Below are 18,749 nucleotides of genomic sequence, written 5' to 3' on the forward strand. Positions count from 1 at the left end.
AGATTTGGTCTCCACATTGAATGACTCCACTGTGTCTGTTCTAAAGAGATACTGAAAATCTTGTGCTTTATTAAAGCTTCCTTAATCCAAATTTCACAGTTTGTTGGCCTTGTTAATGACTTTCAAGTTCAGTTAATGTTCAGCATGAAGTTTCATTTTAAATAGCAGTGGTGGAGTTTCCCTTCCTCTTTAAAGCATCTGAAAAAACAGGGTACATTTTAACCCTTTGCAGTTTACCTTCAGATGTTTCTATTCCTTGGTAAGTTGCTTAGACAAAGGGAAAGCCCTAAGTCTGCTCCATTTCCATTTTTCCCCTTGTTTTTGATGTCTTTGCTCTTTCTAGGTCTGATGGCACCACCTGTAGCTACATGGATTTAGCTACATGTGACCAAAGAGCTCTGATGAAAGGTCTGCTAAGGATGAATTGCATAAATCGGGCCTTGCAGTTATTAGTGCATACACTGTTGTTGTGACACTATTAAATAAGGGGCTCTGCAGGATATTGTGCAAGAGATTTTAATGTCTTCACATTGTGTCAGGAAAAGGGTTCTCAGTCAGAACTAAAGCTTCAGAGCAGAGGTTACAAGAATGTCTCAAGGATTTAGAAGTACCACATTGAAAGTCATTATAGATTTTGAAGACCACATTGTTAATAGCATTGATTCTTAATAAACTCTGTGTTTTCAGATGTGCAGGATAGTTGAAAGGAAAGAGGAAAATTTTATCAGGCACAGATATAAGACTTCTGCATCCAGAAACTGTTAACAAGAAAGCCCTGGTATAAGGAAATCAAAATCAGCTTTGCCTGCCATTTGATGCTGAAACTGATTGGGAATTCTGCTGTAGCAATCAGTGTACTTCCTGGCTGATGAAAGCAGGAGCTGGAAGAAGGCACAGCTGGAGGAAATAAGACCTAAGCAGGCAAAACATCCTGGATAGTGTCATCAGGGCTGCATGATAAAAGCTGCTTAACCAAGAAACGTGTTCCTTGGATATAGCATGTACACAGACTCTCTAAATTTTGGCATGTTTTAGATAGGTCCAGGATAACCAGATCAACAGCATTCCCCAAAGATTGTGTCTCTTGCAGGCTGCTTGTGCCTCAGACATACATCTACTGTGCCCAAACCTCAGCTGATACCTCAGTGATCTCTTGCAGCATTTGCTGATCTGTTCCCAATTGCAAGTACCCAGCCTTTAGAGAGAAACCCAGCATGTCATACAGTGTATTCATGACCACATGAGCTATGTATCCGTGATTAAAAGTTATCTAGAAGTTATCATATAAGAGGATGAGCTAAAAAATGTAGGAGTCAAGGTTTAAAACCATTCAGAGAGAAACTGATTTCTGGCTTCCACAGAATATTGATTCTGCTTCATATACTGAGCTACAGGAGCGAGGACTATAGGAAGAAAACCAACCAGCAGTAGCCTTTAGGGAGGTGGGAACTTAAGAAGAGAGAGATGAAACAGAATAAATAATAGCAAGAGGGTGCAAATTAGCATACCTACTCCCTTCTTCAGTTTACACCCACTTGCTAATGTTCCTTTCCTGCTATGTCTCAGTACTGCCCCTTCTCATGTATTGCACCATATTTGAGTGTCTTAGACTAAATGAGATAAATTCAGAGGTGATGAGTGAAAAAGAGCAAACTACATGCCTTTATACGCCTGTGTGTGCTGTAAGTCAAGAGCCTGAATCTCAGGAAATACAGCTGGAACTACACTGGCCAATCCTCATGATGCCCACTTCAGAGTTTAGCTCATGGATAGCTGATATATATTGGCTAGTACGGAGAAAACCATAATCAGTCAGGTCAGAAGATTCTGGCTGTGATTGTCTAATCTGATCTCCTGCCTTTTACAAGCCTTAGTGAACTAATGCTCTGCATTGACCTCTCTTTAGCCCTCTGCTTTGCAGAAGAGGATCTGCTGCAATGTTTCTGAATTAAATCTCTGGTGTACAGTAATCTTCAAAGATGCTGCAGACATAAAGCCCAGTTCCCCTCACACCTATGGGTTTCACTGCATGACCGTGGAGTTGGAAGCACTTTTTTTTTGTGTGTGTGACATTCCAACAAATCTGTACTAAATTTACCAAAAAAGCATTTATTGAAAAACTTCTGTGGGAGGAAATAAATTTTCCTAATTGCTTATTTGTGCTCTAATCTTATCAAAACTCAAGATGCTATGTCAGGCTTTTGATAATTAAGAGGAAGGATTGTCTTCCATGACATTATCCTTCTAAGCCTCCTCTGTAAAATAATAATTGTTTCCCTCCATGATGGGGAGTTGTGATTTATGTATATCCATTGCTGGTGAAGGCCATTTAATTGCTCGGACAGATATTACACTAGTACTTCACATTCTTGTTGAGCCTGCTGGCAGCTGAATGTCTCACACATAGTCTTTCTTTCTTCCTCTTTTACTATCAACCACAGGGGATGTCTTACCTGCACTCAAGCAAAACTGAAGTCCATGGTCGACTCAAATCCACAAACTGTGTAGTAGACAATCGCATGGTAGTGAAGATCACTGATTTTGGCTGTAATTCAATTCTGCCTCCAAGAAAAGGTAAGAAAGTACCCAATTAGAGTCTCTTTCATGGTTTCCAACCCAATGGAATTTTCTTATATGTCGTGGTTTAAGCCTAGCCAGCAACTTGGAACCACGCAGCCACTCGCTCATTCCCCCCCTTCTTCCTCCCTCCACTCCCGGAGGGATGGGGAGGAGAATCGGAGGAATGTAACTCCCATGGGTTGAGATAACAGCACTCCAGTTACTAAGGTATAATACCGGGCATGATGTGCTGTGGTATGGAATACCCCTTTGGCCAGTTTGGGTCAGGTGTCCTGTCTCTGCTTCCTCCCGGCTTCCCCTCCTCCCTGGCAGAGCATGAGACTGAGAAAGTCCTTGGTCAGAGTAAACATTACTGAGCAACAACTAAAACCATCGGTGTTATCAGTGTTGTTCCCAGGCTAAAAGTCAAAACCACAGCACTGCACCAGCTACTAAGAAGGAGGAAAAAAAAAAGACTGCTGTAGCTGAACCCAGGACATTATATTAGAAGTCCAGTAGGGCCTAATTACATCTTGTACACAGTATAAAATATACAACATGATTTTGTTTCTTGTAGCAGCCATCATACAAATGATATCTGAAAACATTGTCTTGTCTTAAATAACACAATGGGCAAATTATTAGCAGGTAGAAAAAGAAATTAGGCAGTGTAGGTGAGAAGGAAAGATTAATTTTCAACTCATAGTTTAGAAAACAGAGAATTCACATGTGGCTGAGATGCAAGAAATATCTTCAGCACTCAAGGCCTTCATGCAAACAGCTCTCTTCAGGAATAATACTGAACTGGTGTGAAAAAAGAAAAGGAGTTAAGTACCAGATGATCTTGTCATTGATCAGATACATGTCACCACAGTGCTCTGTAATTTCATTTAAACATTAACACTCGTGACTGATCATCCGTAAAAACATCTGTAATGGTATGCAGTAATAACCTTAATGTTTTTCATTCTGTAGGTTGGAATCTAGCAATATGTGCTTGATCAGAATGGAATAATTTTAACAACTTTTCTTTGCATTTTCTATTCATCTCATATTTATAGGACATTTCTGTAAAATAGAGCACTCCTTCCTACTCATCTTTTCCTTCTTACTTGATCTTGAGTGAAAAGACTAGCCCATCTGAAATTAATCTCAATCTGTATAGTAGAATTTGGGGTATAATAAGCAGAGCATTATGCCATAACTGCTGTATACGACCTGAGAAGAAACTGTGGTTGCAACTAGGTTGAGAGAAATTTTTACGTTCAGACACAGACGTGCTCAGGAGTAGCAATGACAAAATAAAAAGGAGTAAGAAAAGTGCAGTGAATGTAAGTAAGTGCTCTATTAATTCTTGATTTAACAATTTTCCTATTTAAATTTATATTATTATTGTTACATTGTAATGTATTTATCTTCTTTCATTGCTCATAAACAGCCTCAAACTTTTGGACTACTAGATTCCTTTCCTTGAAGAAGAATTAATGTTTCACAAGAGATTCATTGTGGCTGGATGTTGCAGCCTGATATTGTAATGCTGTATTCAGTGTCACTGTGTTCAGGTCACTCTTACATCACCAGCATGTCATAACAAACTGTCATACCACGGCAGCATTCAGGTTTTGAAGTATAATGGTGGTTGTTGCACTAGAAATACAGATTAATAATTTCTGTAGAAAGAAAGTGGTTACGAGGAGGAAATATTATGTCAGGCTCAAAAGCACTTGAGAATTATTTCAGTAGATTTGTATTATCGAGGCTGCTGGGAAATATTACAGTCTTCTCATCTGATATCTTGTATCTCAAACTCCATCCATCTAGCTCAATATTTTATGGCTCAGCTTTTTTTTTCTTTTCTTAATAGCACTGTCATTCCTTTGTCTTATACAGATGCATAAGCTATTTCTAAGTATCACATGAAAGGTAGCTAAGAAAAGCAAGTTTATTGCCAATAACCATAACTTTTCGGGAGGTGCGAGGGTCTGCATTTACAGTGGAAAATAGTAGGGTCAACAAATCCCAGACAACTGAAAACTACCACAATCGACGTTTGTCTAACCTGTACTGATGACAGTTTCTCAAGAAAAATGCTGAAGTAGGAAATAAACTGCACCAGTGGGCTCTGGGATTGGTCTGGAAAGACTAAAAAGAAATACCACCATAGCAAATGGGTGCTCTGAAAAGGATCACTCTTCTTCAATTACTTCTCTTCCTTCCTTCTTTTACCTCATCCCCCATTATCATTGGGATCTTCAGACCTGTGGACAGCTCCTGAGCACCTCCGTCATGCTGATGTATCCCAGAAGGGTGACGTGTATAGCTATGGGGTCATTGCCCAAGAAATTATTCTACGCAGGGAGACCTTCTACACTAGACACTGCTGGGACAACAAAGGTAAATCCAGAAATTTCTCCTTTATTGCAGCCTTCCGGGATGATGTAGCTGTAACTAGTCCATTCTAAATGTTTTGTGAAAAGCACTGTCTCTGATAGCTGCTTGAACCACTGCTTCTTTCACTACGTGATGAATGAAGAGCGTGTTTGAAGGATCTCATTGTGGGGGCAAGCGCCCTTATTCTTCCTGTAAATCAAGTTTGCATTGAGTTTTCTTGCCCTTTCTCCTCCCTTCTCACCTTGGCTACTGCATTACAAAAGTTGACATTACAGAATGCTGTCCAGACTTACTTTAACATTTAAAGGCCACAAAGGTTTTTCTGTTATGAGTTGTGCACAACATACAATAATTCACTCGTATTAGGCATTATAAATCAGCAATGTCAACACAGAACAGCAAAAAATCTGCAGCATGACACTAGAGCAGTTGGTATTTAAAAACTGGCAATTCAGACTTCATTCAAGCATGAAAAACTAACTTCAGTCTTTTAACTTCTGTCAGAAAAAGCATCCCCTCCTGTAGTGCATCCATTAAGCCCCATTTTGTGAATTTTATAACAATGTTTTTGAGTGGTTAATAGCCCAGTCAATCCCGATTCCCAGAATCTAGAACTAGATATACTAGAACTGACATAAAAGCATGTGTGGGTTTGAGATTTTCCTGGTGACAGTTACCAACAACAAGTTTAGACATTGCCTTTACCTCTGAGTCATTCTGATGGATCCGCCTCACATTTGTTAAACCATCTAGAGCAGCAGCTGGACAGCTTAATAGCTCTTTTCCTGAATTATATTTAGGAATAACTTCTGAGGCACATTCATCATCCTACATTATCACAAATTTATGTTCATATTTGGGGAAACACAGTATTTCACATCACCAACTCTGTAATAGAAATGTAGACCTAAAAGAGATTAGAAATGCCTGTTCCCCTTCACGCCAACTCTTCAGGACTCCATGCTTAAGATAAAGTAGAGAAAATAAAAGTCTTTCTATTCCTTTTTCTTGGGAAGAGGCAGGCACAATCCTTGTGAATGCAAGGACTTTACAAATATCACCAAAATAGATGGAGAAAGGAAAGAGCAATATTCTTCTTTGCTCATTTTGACTTGCAAAGTAAATTCATAACAAACTACATTCTTTTAACTAATTGTTGAGCAGTTACAGTCTTTCTGTGTTATGTTAATGATTATTATTTAGGGCCTACAAGGATGCTGGGGAGGGACTCTTCATTAGGGACTCTAGTGGTAGGACAAGGGGTAATGGCTTTAAAAAACAGGGGAACTTTAGGTTAGATATAAGGAAGAAGTTCTTCACAGTGAGGGTGCTGAGGCACTGGAATGGGTTGCCCAAGGAAGTTGTGAATGCTTCAACCCTGGCGGTGTTCAAGGCCAGGCTGGACAGAGCCTTGGGCAACATAGTTTAGTGTGAGGTGTCCCTGCTCATGGCAGGGGGATTGGAACTAGATGATCTTAAGGTCCTTTCCAACCCTAACTATTCTATGATTCTATGATTAAATTAGTCTCAGACACAGTGTTTCTGGGCTCTTCTGAGATGTGGTGGCATCCTCACTGCTCTATGTTTGACCCTGGATGTCACAGTCACAATCTGATTCCTTGTTTTAACTTTGACCTTTTTCTTAACACTGCATTTTGCCATTTTAGAAAGACTATCCCTTTCAAATAGCACTAGGTTAATCCATCCAGCTGAAAGAATTTTCAGCACCTCTAGGTTCTTTGCTGGAGGTGGTCACAGATTATCAGCATGTACAGTAAGACAGCAATAAATTTACTGGGCCCAAAGCCTGTTTGGTAAATCTGAATTCAGTTAAAAAAAATCCGCTTTGTAAACTTCAGTTGAAATATTAAGTTTTCCATTCAGTGAGGAGATTGGTTTCTCCCCAAAACTTTTTCCTTAAAAGCATTGTATAAGATACATATTGCTCATCTAATGGCTTCTAGTATTATTCTTGATTTTTTGATTATGCAATTTGAGAAAATGTGTTCATCCTAGTTTCAGCAGTTCATAAAATTTCATGTAACAGAAAGGAATGAGTGTTGTTATATATTGCTGAAGTGCCTCCTCATTTAAATGTCTGGATTCATTCATTAGCCAAGATAAGACAGCAAGCAGGCTGACCACACTTATTCTAACACCTTTGAATTTTTTTGTGGAATCATCTAACTTTGGAAGACAGTAGCTCAAACCTGGCATGACCCTTAATTTACAAATATCTAAGGTAAAAAGAGAGAAAAGAATACCAAGTTAGAATCAATGGTAACGGGCAAAGAAATGCCCATGTTGCATGTTAGATTAATTTGGTTTGTAAGTATCTTGCAGAAAGTCTTTCAATGACTAGGCTATCAGAACTCAATCTCTGCAGGTAAGAAGACATGATACTGATATTCCAGGACAACTGATATACCCACTTCTCCAGGACTTCACTGGCTGAAGCAAAGAGCATGTTCGGATTTTAAAAGAGTTGTTTTAAAAACCCTGTACCTAGCTTCCATACACCAGCTTAGGAAAATTAAACTCAACTTCCAGGTACTCAGTGAGACGATTTTCTCGGCCTGCAAACATATATCCATCAACTTAACATACAATAGTATTACTATTAATGAGAGAAAAGAAGTTCACTAAGAAGATGGGCATACCGAACTGCATTTCTAATGTATAGAAGTAAGTAGGTCATAGTCCTCTTCACTGACTTCTCAGTGAGACAGCTGTTAGGCCAGCTGGTTGCCCCACTCTTCTGCAGAAACGCTTCATTCACTGCTCAAGACTGAAATCTTGTCACATACCAATGCTCAATTCAAGCTACCTCCTTATTCCACTACTTTCTGTCACTGGCTAATTGCAGTGTTGCTAATAGGTGCTGTTACTTCTGCTCTCAGGTGTGTGTGCAGCATGGAAATCCAACACATTCCTCTTGCATGGATGAGGCTTACACAGATTCTCCCATCTCAGCCCGCAGAAGACTTCTTAGCACTCTCTCTACTCCACAGCATTTGTGAGACTAGGTCTCATGCTCATTTTCTAGTCTGTAATGTCTGTCCCACATAACTGAAAACTACTGAATCTTTTAAAGTGATCATGCACATTGGACATGCTTAGGCATCCCTACTTACTCTAGACTTGCACATACCATCATGATTACAAGCCTTACCCAACTCATTATATGCTTCCTTCAGTAAAATTTACTCCCAAACATAATCAGACATTATTAATAGATGTGTTTCATGCTTGTTCATGGATCTCTTTCAGTTTCTCTTTCTCTCCTCCAGAGGTAAAAAATTGCTTCTTTTTTTTGACTAACTCCCTCTGTAACTGCTGAGGTCTGGAGGAGAAGGACAAAGAGAGAGACTTTTGCTTTAGCTCTCACTGTGCCTAAATCAAGTTGTGCAAATGCAGCCTGCATTCTGATGTGTTCAGAATCCAAATAACTTTCATAGAACAGGTTTCATGAATAAAAGTACAAATGAGCTAACAAATGCAATGTTTTTAAACCATATACATTGATAGCCTAGTTTCACGGAAGCAGAGCATCTGTAGGATGACTGGAACTGCTCTGAGAGTGGTATGTCTCTGTACTTTTGATCAAGTTGCAATGGGCTTTTCACATTGTTTTTTACTACAGCTATACTTCATGCTGAGAGGCACACCAATAATGCCTAACATTCGTTTGGGAAGATGCCATAACCATGTCTACCGTGACCAACAAACACTTATGTACATTCCTATTCATTTTGCTTTCAGGGGCCTTCAAGCCAGCCTGATTTGATCTTGTGCCATATATTTAGAAAAGCTGCTAAGTTGAAATTCACATCAAAAAGAGGGAACTGTCTTTAAGGCTTCTACTTACACAGTGACTTGTAACACCATAGAACTCTATCCACAAGGAATGTCCTTCTTACATTTTTTTTGTTTAAAAGTTTGCATCTTTTTCCTGTGTTAGAGAAACTTTACAGAGTGGAGAGTGGCAAAGGAGTGAAGCCTTTCCGACCAGACCTGTCACTGGAAAGTGTGGGAGAAAGACAGATGGAAGTAAGCTAATAATTAACTATGGCATTTTCTGGGTGAAGGGCAGAAATCATGGCCAAACTCACGATCGTGGGACGGTGAAAGCTTTGCACATTTTATGCCAAATGCCCTAACCTCATGGGAAAAATGGTATTCTCTAGCTGTAACCAGTGAAAGGAAATACAACTCATGAAAATAATTTCACTGGAATGAAATGGATGCTTATATGGTGCCATTCTGCTGACCTATTTTAGATATCTTTAAGATGGGATGAATCACACCTCAAATATACCTGTCTCAACTGATTATATAGCCCCTAAGGCTTCTTGCCTTTATGAAAATGTTTGCATGGTAGACATCAACGTATTCAGCAATGAACCTCATTCTTTTTGGCTGAATCATCTGTTTCAGAAAAATCCCAGATTCAGGACATTGGAAATACAATTACCACATCATTTACCTCCATGTCAATAACTGTATCTGGCATTAGCTGCAAGACTGGATCCATTTACTTGCCTTTTGTTGATGTACTGCAAATTCAAATTCAAGTTAAGATCACGTCACTAGTCATCACAGAGTTAAATTTAAGATGCATGCAAAGAGTGTCCTAACCATTGGTTCAAAACAGTTAGTCACACATTTTAATATGTTGCCAGTCAAGAGTAACCAGAAATTCCCTAATGAACTATTGCTGTTTAGCGCCATTAACCTTCTATATCCATTACTCAGGTGGACTTTCCTTAAATTTTTGTTTGAAGGTGTATACACTAGTGAAGAGCTGCTGGGAGGAAGATCCAGAGAAAAGGCCAGACTTCAAGAAAATTGAGAACACTTTGGCTAAAATATTCAGGTGAGCAGCAGGAGCTCTGTGTTTTAAGATGCTCCAAACTCCTCCTAGGTGTTAGAAAGCTCATATTTTTAACTGTGTAAGCTGATGTGATTATGATTCAGTGGAAAGATTGAGTGTCTTCACTTAGATCCTCTTATATTTCTTGGCATTAAAGTAGGTGAGCACGTGCATATGTATATGTACATGTGTGTACATGAGCATCTATGCATGTATTAGCTGAGTGAGGGTAAGGCGATCAGCGTACCTCAAATTGTTACATTGTGAAAATAGCAAGCTGGATAATTAGAGATTTAAACCATTTAAATAATTCACCCCCTGTCTCTAGTCAAGAGTTGGATAGTGACTCACGTTGTCTAAGTTTCAGGAAATGAAAGCACATAAATGTTTGGAGGACTATTAGAAAGTTTGGATGAGCTGGATTGTGCCATAGATGAATTTGGATGGTCCCAAATTAAGCTGACTAGGAGGGTTGGGTTGTAACTCACCAGAAGTACTAATTACAGGGTTTTATTGGTATAAAGTTGTGGCATAGTAAGGGCCATAGCTGGACAAACCCTGTGGGGTTATGCAGGCCTTTCACCTGGCCAATGCTGCAGTGTTCCTACAGAGTTTGGTCTGAATTAATTATTTTGATGTCCAAACAGTGAGCTTTTAATCACTTCTCTAGGGAAATTGCTTCCCAGTTTTTCAAGCTCTTCAACAAACCCCAACAGTACTTGTATCATTTCACACTTTACATAGGCAGAAGGACAACTGCACTGTGCATAACTGATTGTATCAGTTGAATAATCTTACTGCAGATGAATAGAAAGACCTCCTGGTTCAGCTCCTAAGCCCCCATCATACAAAAGCAAAGAGGTTGCCTCTTGCTGCATGCAATGTCTCATTCTCCCCATGGGGAGTCTAAGATGGTGCGTCCCTGACATAAAGATTTGTTTGAAAAAAGAGTGGTTTTAAAGTCCAGTTGGGTACAATGCTAACGTGACTTTTCTGGTGAGCCTGGTCTCATTTACTTTCAGGCTGCTTTGGCAAGTGCAGGCTGCCCAAACAGGGGTTATGAGTGACTCATGTTACCATACTTCTGCTTCCAGTAGTTAGTAGGCTGGAGTCTGCAGTAGGCTGTGAGTAAAACTAGCCCAGGAGCTGCTAATAGTTCCATTGAATTGCTCTGTCATCCACACAGGCAGCACCAAATTGTGCTAATCCTTCTGGCTGAAGCCCCCATCTAAATGTTTCATGTAATTTACTATCTACTATCTTTAGCTTCCTCTCAGCATTCGAGCTGTCAGTTACTTTTTACAAATGAATATTCACAGAGTACCCAAGGTAACCTGGAATTGACAATATTAGCAAAGCTAGGTGATTTAAGAGTGCTATAAAGATTACCAGGTCCAGTTGAGAAACTTGGAACACAGAATTTTGATTCATGTATATACGTCCTCCAAACAAGAAAAAGAATGATGCACTCGAGGCACTTTGCATTCTAACTACATGGAGGTAAAACACCGGAGAAGTTTTCCATTGCTTCTTTTTGGCCTCTTTTTTGCCTCACTCAACAAGTGCTTCTATAAACCTCTCTTTTTGGCTTCTGTGTGTTTCTTTGCAGTAACTACCATGGCCAGACCAATGAAAGCTACATGGATACCCTGATCCGGCGTCTACAGCTGTATTCCCGGAACCTGGAGCACCTGGTGGAGGAAAGAACAGAGCTATATAAAGCAGAGCGAGACAGAGCAGACAGGCTTAACTTCATGTTACTTCCAAGGTAACTGGCCAGAAGGATTTTGACTGTCATTTTATTTACATATATCACCTGATTCTTGGAGAGTGAGGGTTGGATTAGTATTAATCTTCCATTTCATTCCTTCTTATCCCTTCCCATTCAATCTCTCTTATCTGATCCTGCTAGGGAGAAAAGAAGAACATGTCCTTGAAGTCTCCACTATATAGTAGAGTTTCATACCAAGATGGTACTGGGATCCATTATCTTCCCCAACCTCTCTTCATGCACAGGATCCCCCTTTCCAGCACAAACCTCTTTTTCACTGCCTTTCTGGGAACACAAAGAGATCTGTTCTGCTCCAGCACCTTGCTAGGTAGAAAGAGGGTCTCCAGCTGGAGAGCATGGGGTTTAGCAATGCAGCAGAAGAGCTGAGGAGGGCTGGGCCATACTGGGCTAAATGGGTGGTTCAGAGTATGATATAGGACAAGTATTATTGATATTATAATAGCCAAACTATCCTGGTATGTCGTTACTATTTTCAAGGGTATTCAAGTGGTCAGGGTATCGATATTATGAATAATCTTTCTGAAAAAAATGGCAATTCAATCCAGTTTTGGGGTAAATGATCTGACTGTCTAGAGCATGTGACAAGAAATTCCTGTTTCCTTCTACTCTTTTTGTTTCTACCACTCTATTATTGACTATCATGGAGTTGAATTTTTGTTTCATAAAATTATTATGATATCTCATCTGAAATCAGGATGAGGTGATGTAATTATCAGGATGAAGTTACTTCTATACTGGGAAAACACAAAAATATGTCTGTTCTTACTTATTGTGTTAGTAGAATGTAGATCTACATGTCAGAAGCTTTAAATTTGACTCAATATCCCTATTCCTGACCTTACCCAAGAAGCTCAGTTTCCTCATGGCTACTAATACACTTGGATTTTGTAAAGCTGTAGCACATAAATTAACATTATTAAGTGCTTTGAGGTCACTGGCGGAAAGGCATTATGGGCATCTTAAATACAATTACAGTGGCAGTTTTCAGCAAACTATTTGATGCATAGAAAGCAATGATGTGGTTGGGTTGCATGAAAAAATATCTTTAATATTAAACACTACTCATATGTCTTCCTGTCTTTTCTATTTACACAGGCCAGTAGTAAAGTCTTTGAAGGAAACTGGCCTGGTAGAGCCAGAGCTATTTGAAGAAGTCACTATCTACTTCAGTGACATTGTTGGCTTCACCACACTCTGCAAATACAGCACCCCTATGGAGGTGGTAGATATGCTGAATGATATCTACAAGAACTTTGATCACATTCTTGACCATCACGATGTTTACAAGGTGATTAGCTCTGCCCTTTTGCTCACTTAACAATCAGAGGACACACAAATCGTGTGATGTGGTGGACTTGGGAATCTCCCTTCTAAGCAAAGACAAAAGAAGCAATGTGCCTGCTTATACTGACTTTCCTGTACTAGGTGGTAATAGATTCACTAACTGAAATCCAGGTACAGTTATAAACACTTACATACCAAAAAGGTGTCAGCTACCCTAAATTAATCAATCAATCCTGTTGTCCAGGGAAGAAATGCTTAATCATGAACAAGAAGATTTGATACAACCTTTCTGCTTTTAAGTAAATATGTAATTTGCTATGTTGGCAGGTAGTGAGTTCTAATTTTGTTACCACAGGTGGAGACCATTGGTGATGCTTACATGGTGGTGAGTGGTTTACCAAACAGGAATGGCAACCGGCATGCAGTAGATATCTCCATGATGGCTCTGGACATCCTCAGCTTCATGGGATCTTTTGAACTGAGACATCTGCCAGGTCTGCCTGTTTGGATTCGCATTGGAATTCACTCTGGTATGCAATAGTGCTAGGTCAATGATGACAATGTTGTTGCCTTGGTTTTGAACAGAATAGACATTCATAGAAGATCTGGTAGTACATACGCAATTGCTCTCCTCTGAAAGAGTCAGGTTGAAAACAGTGTACCTGGAGGAAGAGCAGCAGAAGTAAATAAGCCATTGGTTTGCTCCCATTGCTATCTCCCATAATATAGCCCATATCCATTCATTTGTAGCTTTGTCAGTAGCTAGGAAGAGTAACTGCTGTTGTTCCTGGTATAATTAAGCCAGTTGTATCAAATAAGCCTTTACAGATCACTCCTCTCTGACCAAAGTGGAGATCAGTCATGGCCAGCTACGCTTGTCTAGCCAAAAAATGCAAGCCTGTAATTTACACTTTTGGAAGCAAAAATTCTGTCAAGCCTACATGGGAATTAATGTTTTAATTTATCCATATAAATACTTTTCATCAAAGGGGAACTGCAGATAGCTCAACAATCACAAGTACTTTGGGAAATATTCTTTGTATTTCCACTTGTTTCAACAACCATCTGAACACCAACTGCCAGGGGAGGAACATATCACTGAAAGTGACTGAGGCACTGGGAAATGGCTAGAGGTACCACTATGCACTTCTCCATAATACAGCTTATTCTTTTTTCTCTTGCTTCCAAAACTGACAGCTAGTAACTGTACTTTTTTTCTGCAAAGAAGTTGTGTTTAAATACAATTAACACTGTGAAACCGTATCCTTTTAATGCTCTTGTTGGATTATGCAAGACTAACAGAGCTGGGCTTGCTTTGGAGTAGAAGGGGAGACCACTAGACCCTTTGGAAAGTGACATACAGAGTATCGCCGTTGGTGAAGAACGCAGAGCCCCAGCAGGCACTGCACTGCTCTGCAACAGTGAGACACCTTCCAAACAGTCTCTTGATCACATTTTTTTGTTCTCTGCATCCCATTTCTAGGTCCATGTGCAGCTGGGGTGGTTGGAATAAAAATGCCTCGTTACTGTTTGTTTGGAGATACGGTGAACACAGCTTCGCGGATGGAATCCACGGGTTTGCGTAAGGATTTCCTTTTAGCTGTCAGTGTAACAGGACCAAAGGCTGTTGGTTAGTTTGTGACTGAAGTGTCTGTTTTCAGCTGAAAACAATTTGTTACCAGCTTGCAGAAGTTTTAAAGATGAAAAAACCCTATTTATTTTGATTACTAATTATTTCACTGTCTGAAGTGACAGTGGGCACTTCACTAAGCAGTGAAGAACTGTTCCTCGGTCATGTTTCAGGGCTGGTAATGAAGATTACATAGGCTGGATCACTGTCTGAGTTCCCCCAGAAGATAGGATACTTACGTGTCTGGAATTTAATTTTACTCCATGAAGTATAGATTTTTAGTTCGACTAGCATTGTATTACAGCTTTGCTAAGTAAATATGAAAACTATATATTTTAAATTGAAGCAATTATGTCTTCAATTTTGCCATTAGGGACTGTGCCACGAGTCAGTTTGTCTTCCTTCTACCAACTCTCTTCACACAACTATCTCTATTTAGGTAATTCACAATTATTCTGTTCAATTTTGGCATCTAAATACTACAGATACCATGGCCACCTGTATTTCTGATCAATAGCTGTACCAGCAATTCCTCCCTGAATACAAAGCTATGTAGTGGAGTCAGATTTTTTGTACAGCAATGTAACTGATTCTCATTTAATTTGACTCTCAGAATTTACGTTTATAATAGTTGAAGGAGTTTCTGCTATAGCACCAGTTTTCATACATACTTACTATGATTATGTGGAATGTTTCCAGGTTGAGCTTTCATTGTCTCTTTAATTTTTAGCTTTAAGGATTCATGTAAGTGGTTCCACTATTAACATCCTGAAAAGAACAGACTGCCCATTCCAGTATGAAGTGAGAGGAGAAACGTACTTGAAGGTAATCTTTACCATGTCTAATGTGAGGTGTCCCATCTCATGGCAGGGGAGGTTGGAACTAGATGATCTTAAGGTCCTTTCCAACCCATTCTATCATTCTATGATTCTATGTACATGCATGAACAGTGTGAAAAAAGGTAGTATTAAAGTATTCATAGCTGAGAGTACATTGCAGCTTAATTAATAGCAGGGGAACAAGGGTTACAGATCAATCAGTACCACAGTCTCTAGTGGTCGAAGACACTTCTATAAAGACAATGAAGGCAATGAAGAACTCCCTAAGTCATAAATTAAAGCAACATAAAGATGTGGAGAATAAATGAAACATATCTGTAATATATCTGTAGCAGAAAACTGTAGAGTGAATTAATCTGATGGAAAGGAAGCTGAATCTATTGTTAATTTCCTCATGCTCTGATAGCTGTCTGTCTATCTAACAATCCATTTATTTCAGTCTGTTACACTTGGCAGATTCTGTACTTGGGAGCTGGTGGCAGGCAGCACAGCTCATCTCTGTGCAGCTGCATCTCCCCCATTGTACTTCTTCTCACATCTGATTTTTATTCCTTTGCTGTGAGCATCAGTTACTGAGAACAAGCGAAGGCAAGCACATCAATATGCAATAAAGTATTATTTAAGTGCATTAACAATGGGAAATTGCATTCTAATCCTGAAATCGTGCTCTCTCTTCTTTGTCATACATATTTAGGGCAGAGGAACAGAGATTACCTACTGGTTGACGGGTACTGAGAACAAGAAATACAATCTTCCAACACCTCCTTCTGTGTAAGATGGTCTTTACATGTGAAAAGGGAAGAGAAATTCCCAGTTTTTGCACTTTAGCCTTCACTGTTCCTCCCTGGCACTTGTGGTTTTTTTCAGATCACTCAACTTGCTTTCAGTAGTTAGAGGCTTAACAGTGTATGTGCATATAAACATGTGTAAATATTCATGATGTTGGACTATGTGTGTGCTGAAGGCTGGAACTAGATGATCTTAAGGTCCTTTCCAACCCTAACTGTTCTATGATTCTATGATATATATATAAGCACTTAATGGGTTCATTTCCTTACAAGGGAAATAAGACTTACAGGACAAGTTCTGATGTGGTAAGTGCAGAAAATACACATGGAAAGTACATGTCTCTGGGCTGTGCAAGAGATACTGTCAACCCCACCTCTATGGTACATTGCATTTGTAAACTCAGAAGTCTTTTTTTTTTTTTTAAGTCAATATGATCTGTTGAGATGATCAGAATTATCAAATATTATCAAATTGCTAATTCTTCTGGAATTCAACTAGTGAAAGTACCTATTGAGCTGTATCACTGTGGTTTGTGATCTTTTTGGTTTTGCTTCCTTATATAGGTTGTGGCTGATAAAATTGCCCCTTAAAAATGTCATATGTGGGGTATTCCAGAAAATTTACAAAGAAAATTTATGAAAAGGTGGCAATTTACTTACTGAAGGACACCTGAAATTGAATAGGGAAAGGGCTGGTGCCAGTAATGGTGTCGAGAGCTACAATCTATTTTGATTGGGAGTGAATCTAATTAACTCTTCCTTTTCATGCAAATGATTGTGACTTTTTTTAAGGTCAATGATGACACTGTGCAGAGACACTGATCTTGGAAAAATCACATGGAAAGTCTGAATTCTATTCCCAAATCCAGAACCTGAACATGGTTCTGTGCACACTTTTTATCAGTAGCGTGTGAATGTGATTAAGATAAACATGGGATAGAGATGTTTAAAAAACACTGGGGAACACTACAAACATGTAAATTGCTGATTTTTCTTTTCCATCCTGTTGCTTTTAGGGAGAACCAGCAGCGGTTACAAGATGACCTGGCAGAGATGATAACCAGTATTCTTCAGAAAAGGGAAAATGAAGGATCCAAGACATGTAAGCTTTCACGGGTAGCTAGTTACAGATCAGGTACCCTGGAATACCTGCAACTGGTCAGCACAGAGAATTCTGCCACATATATTTAAGACTGGATGTCTAGTATAACTCAAAAAGCTGCAGCAGCTCTCTGGAGGACTTCATATGAGGCTTATACTCTCAGCCAGAGGAGAAAGAAAATATCTTTGCAAGTGTCCTTTCAACCAGCTGACCTGATACCAGTAAATCAAACCTCTCTTCACTGTAATGTCGAAATTGTTGGATGACTTCAGTAAGACACATGCAGCCTGATTTGAGGTAAATGAAAATATCTGCACTTGAGTCTGGAAAATATTTGGTTTAGTTTGTTTTGGTTAGTTTTTTAAATAGGATAGCCTGTTCAATAATCCACTTCTGAGAATATTCATAGGAGAGCCTTAATTTGCCATGATTTTTAGATGTTGTATTTAATTTGCAATTTTTATTTGAAGAAAGATTCTCAGTAATATATTTGAAAATAACATTAAACATATAATATGTAAATCCTGGATATGTTGCCATTTTGCTGCTTCTGTTGGTTTCCCCTGTGTCTCACATGTTTTGTTTAATCAAATTGACTTCGTTCAAGAGGCAACACTTTTGTTATTTACCTTGGGAGATTACTCCAGAAATTGTATGGTTTCTAAAGCTTATCTGAATCTCTTGGGCCTGCAAAATGAGACTGGAAATCTTGCAAAACCAGACACTTTCATATCTTTTCTCCATTTATGCTTCTGTCCCCAAGTCAGAAGTGCAACAGAAATGAAGAAACCCAACTTATCTGAAATTAAACCTCAGAAACTTTCAATTCGACTTTTGGATGAAGTTTCACAACCAGGCAAAACACAGGTTTTACTGAAGTGACTTGCTCATTAACTGATGTCATGGCATTTATATTAATAAACAGCTTTAGAAAGCAACCAAAGCACAGAGGGGGCATGTAGAAGAAAATCAGCAATCACATGAAGAAACAACAACTAGTGAGTGAAACTTTTGCAAAGGCCTTTTGCGCATTGATGGCTTTCAAAGCAGAGCTACTTCTTTCACCACTGTCAAATACTGGTCAGTATTCAAACCATAAAACTGGTGCAAAATCATTCTCTTATGGTTTTGAACAGCATCTTTGTTCAAGTAAACAAAATATTTTAAAAAGAGCAAGCCAATTGCCTGTGGGGTTTTTTTAAGTTTGCCAACCCAAATTGTCTTTGTAGGAAAACACACACACAATCAGAACAACCTAGGTGTAAACACACAGAAGTGCAAAGATTCCTGGAAAAATTAAATCATGAGGTGCTGTAGGGCTTATACTTTTGCCTAATGAATGTAAACACCTACACCCAGGAACATGATATAGACAGAAACAGCAGATAACATGTAACCAACAGCCACAGCTTTCAGATTATAGGTAATCAATCTTAAACTTGGACTGGCACTGATAATAGAATCTTAGGATCAAAGACTGGTTTGGGTTGG

At 39.1% G+C, this 18,749-nt stretch overlaps 1 protein-coding gene across 1 annotated transcript in view; it reads left to right on the forward strand.

Annotated features, from left to right (window-relative positions):
* GUCY2C (guanylate cyclase 2C (heat stable enterotoxin receptor)) overlaps positions 1–17,347 on the forward strand; it is a 43,489-nt gene extending 26,142 nt beyond the window's left edge. Inside the window, exons 17-27 of the mRNA XM_010023545.1 lie at positions 2,442–2,574; positions 4,816–4,953; positions 8,912–9,000; positions 9,735–9,826; positions 11,433–11,591; positions 12,711–12,903; positions 13,255–13,429; positions 14,383–14,481; positions 15,260–15,354; positions 16,063–16,139; positions 17,173–17,347. Of these exons, the coding sequence (XP_010021847.1) occupies positions 2,442–2,574; positions 4,816–4,953; positions 8,912–9,000; positions 9,735–9,826; positions 11,433–11,591; positions 12,711–12,903; positions 13,255–13,429; positions 14,383–14,481; positions 15,260–15,354; positions 16,063–16,139; positions 17,173–17,347 (1,425 nt within the window). The remainder of the gene's footprint in view (positions 1–2,441; positions 2,575–4,815; positions 4,954–8,911; positions 9,001–9,734; positions 9,827–11,432; positions 11,592–12,710; positions 12,904–13,254; positions 13,430–14,382; positions 14,482–15,259; positions 15,355–16,062; positions 16,140–17,172) is intronic.
* The last annotated feature ends 1,402 nt before the right edge of the window (positions 17,348–18,749 follow it).

The sequence above is a fragment of the Nestor notabilis genome, unplaced genomic scaffold, assembly GCF_000696875.1.
Source record: "Nestor notabilis isolate BGI_N333 unplaced genomic scaffold, ASM69687v1 scaffold10121, whole genome shotgun sequence".
Classification (NCBI taxonomy): domain Eukaryota; kingdom Metazoa; phylum Chordata; class Aves; order Psittaciformes; family Psittacidae; genus Nestor; species Nestor notabilis.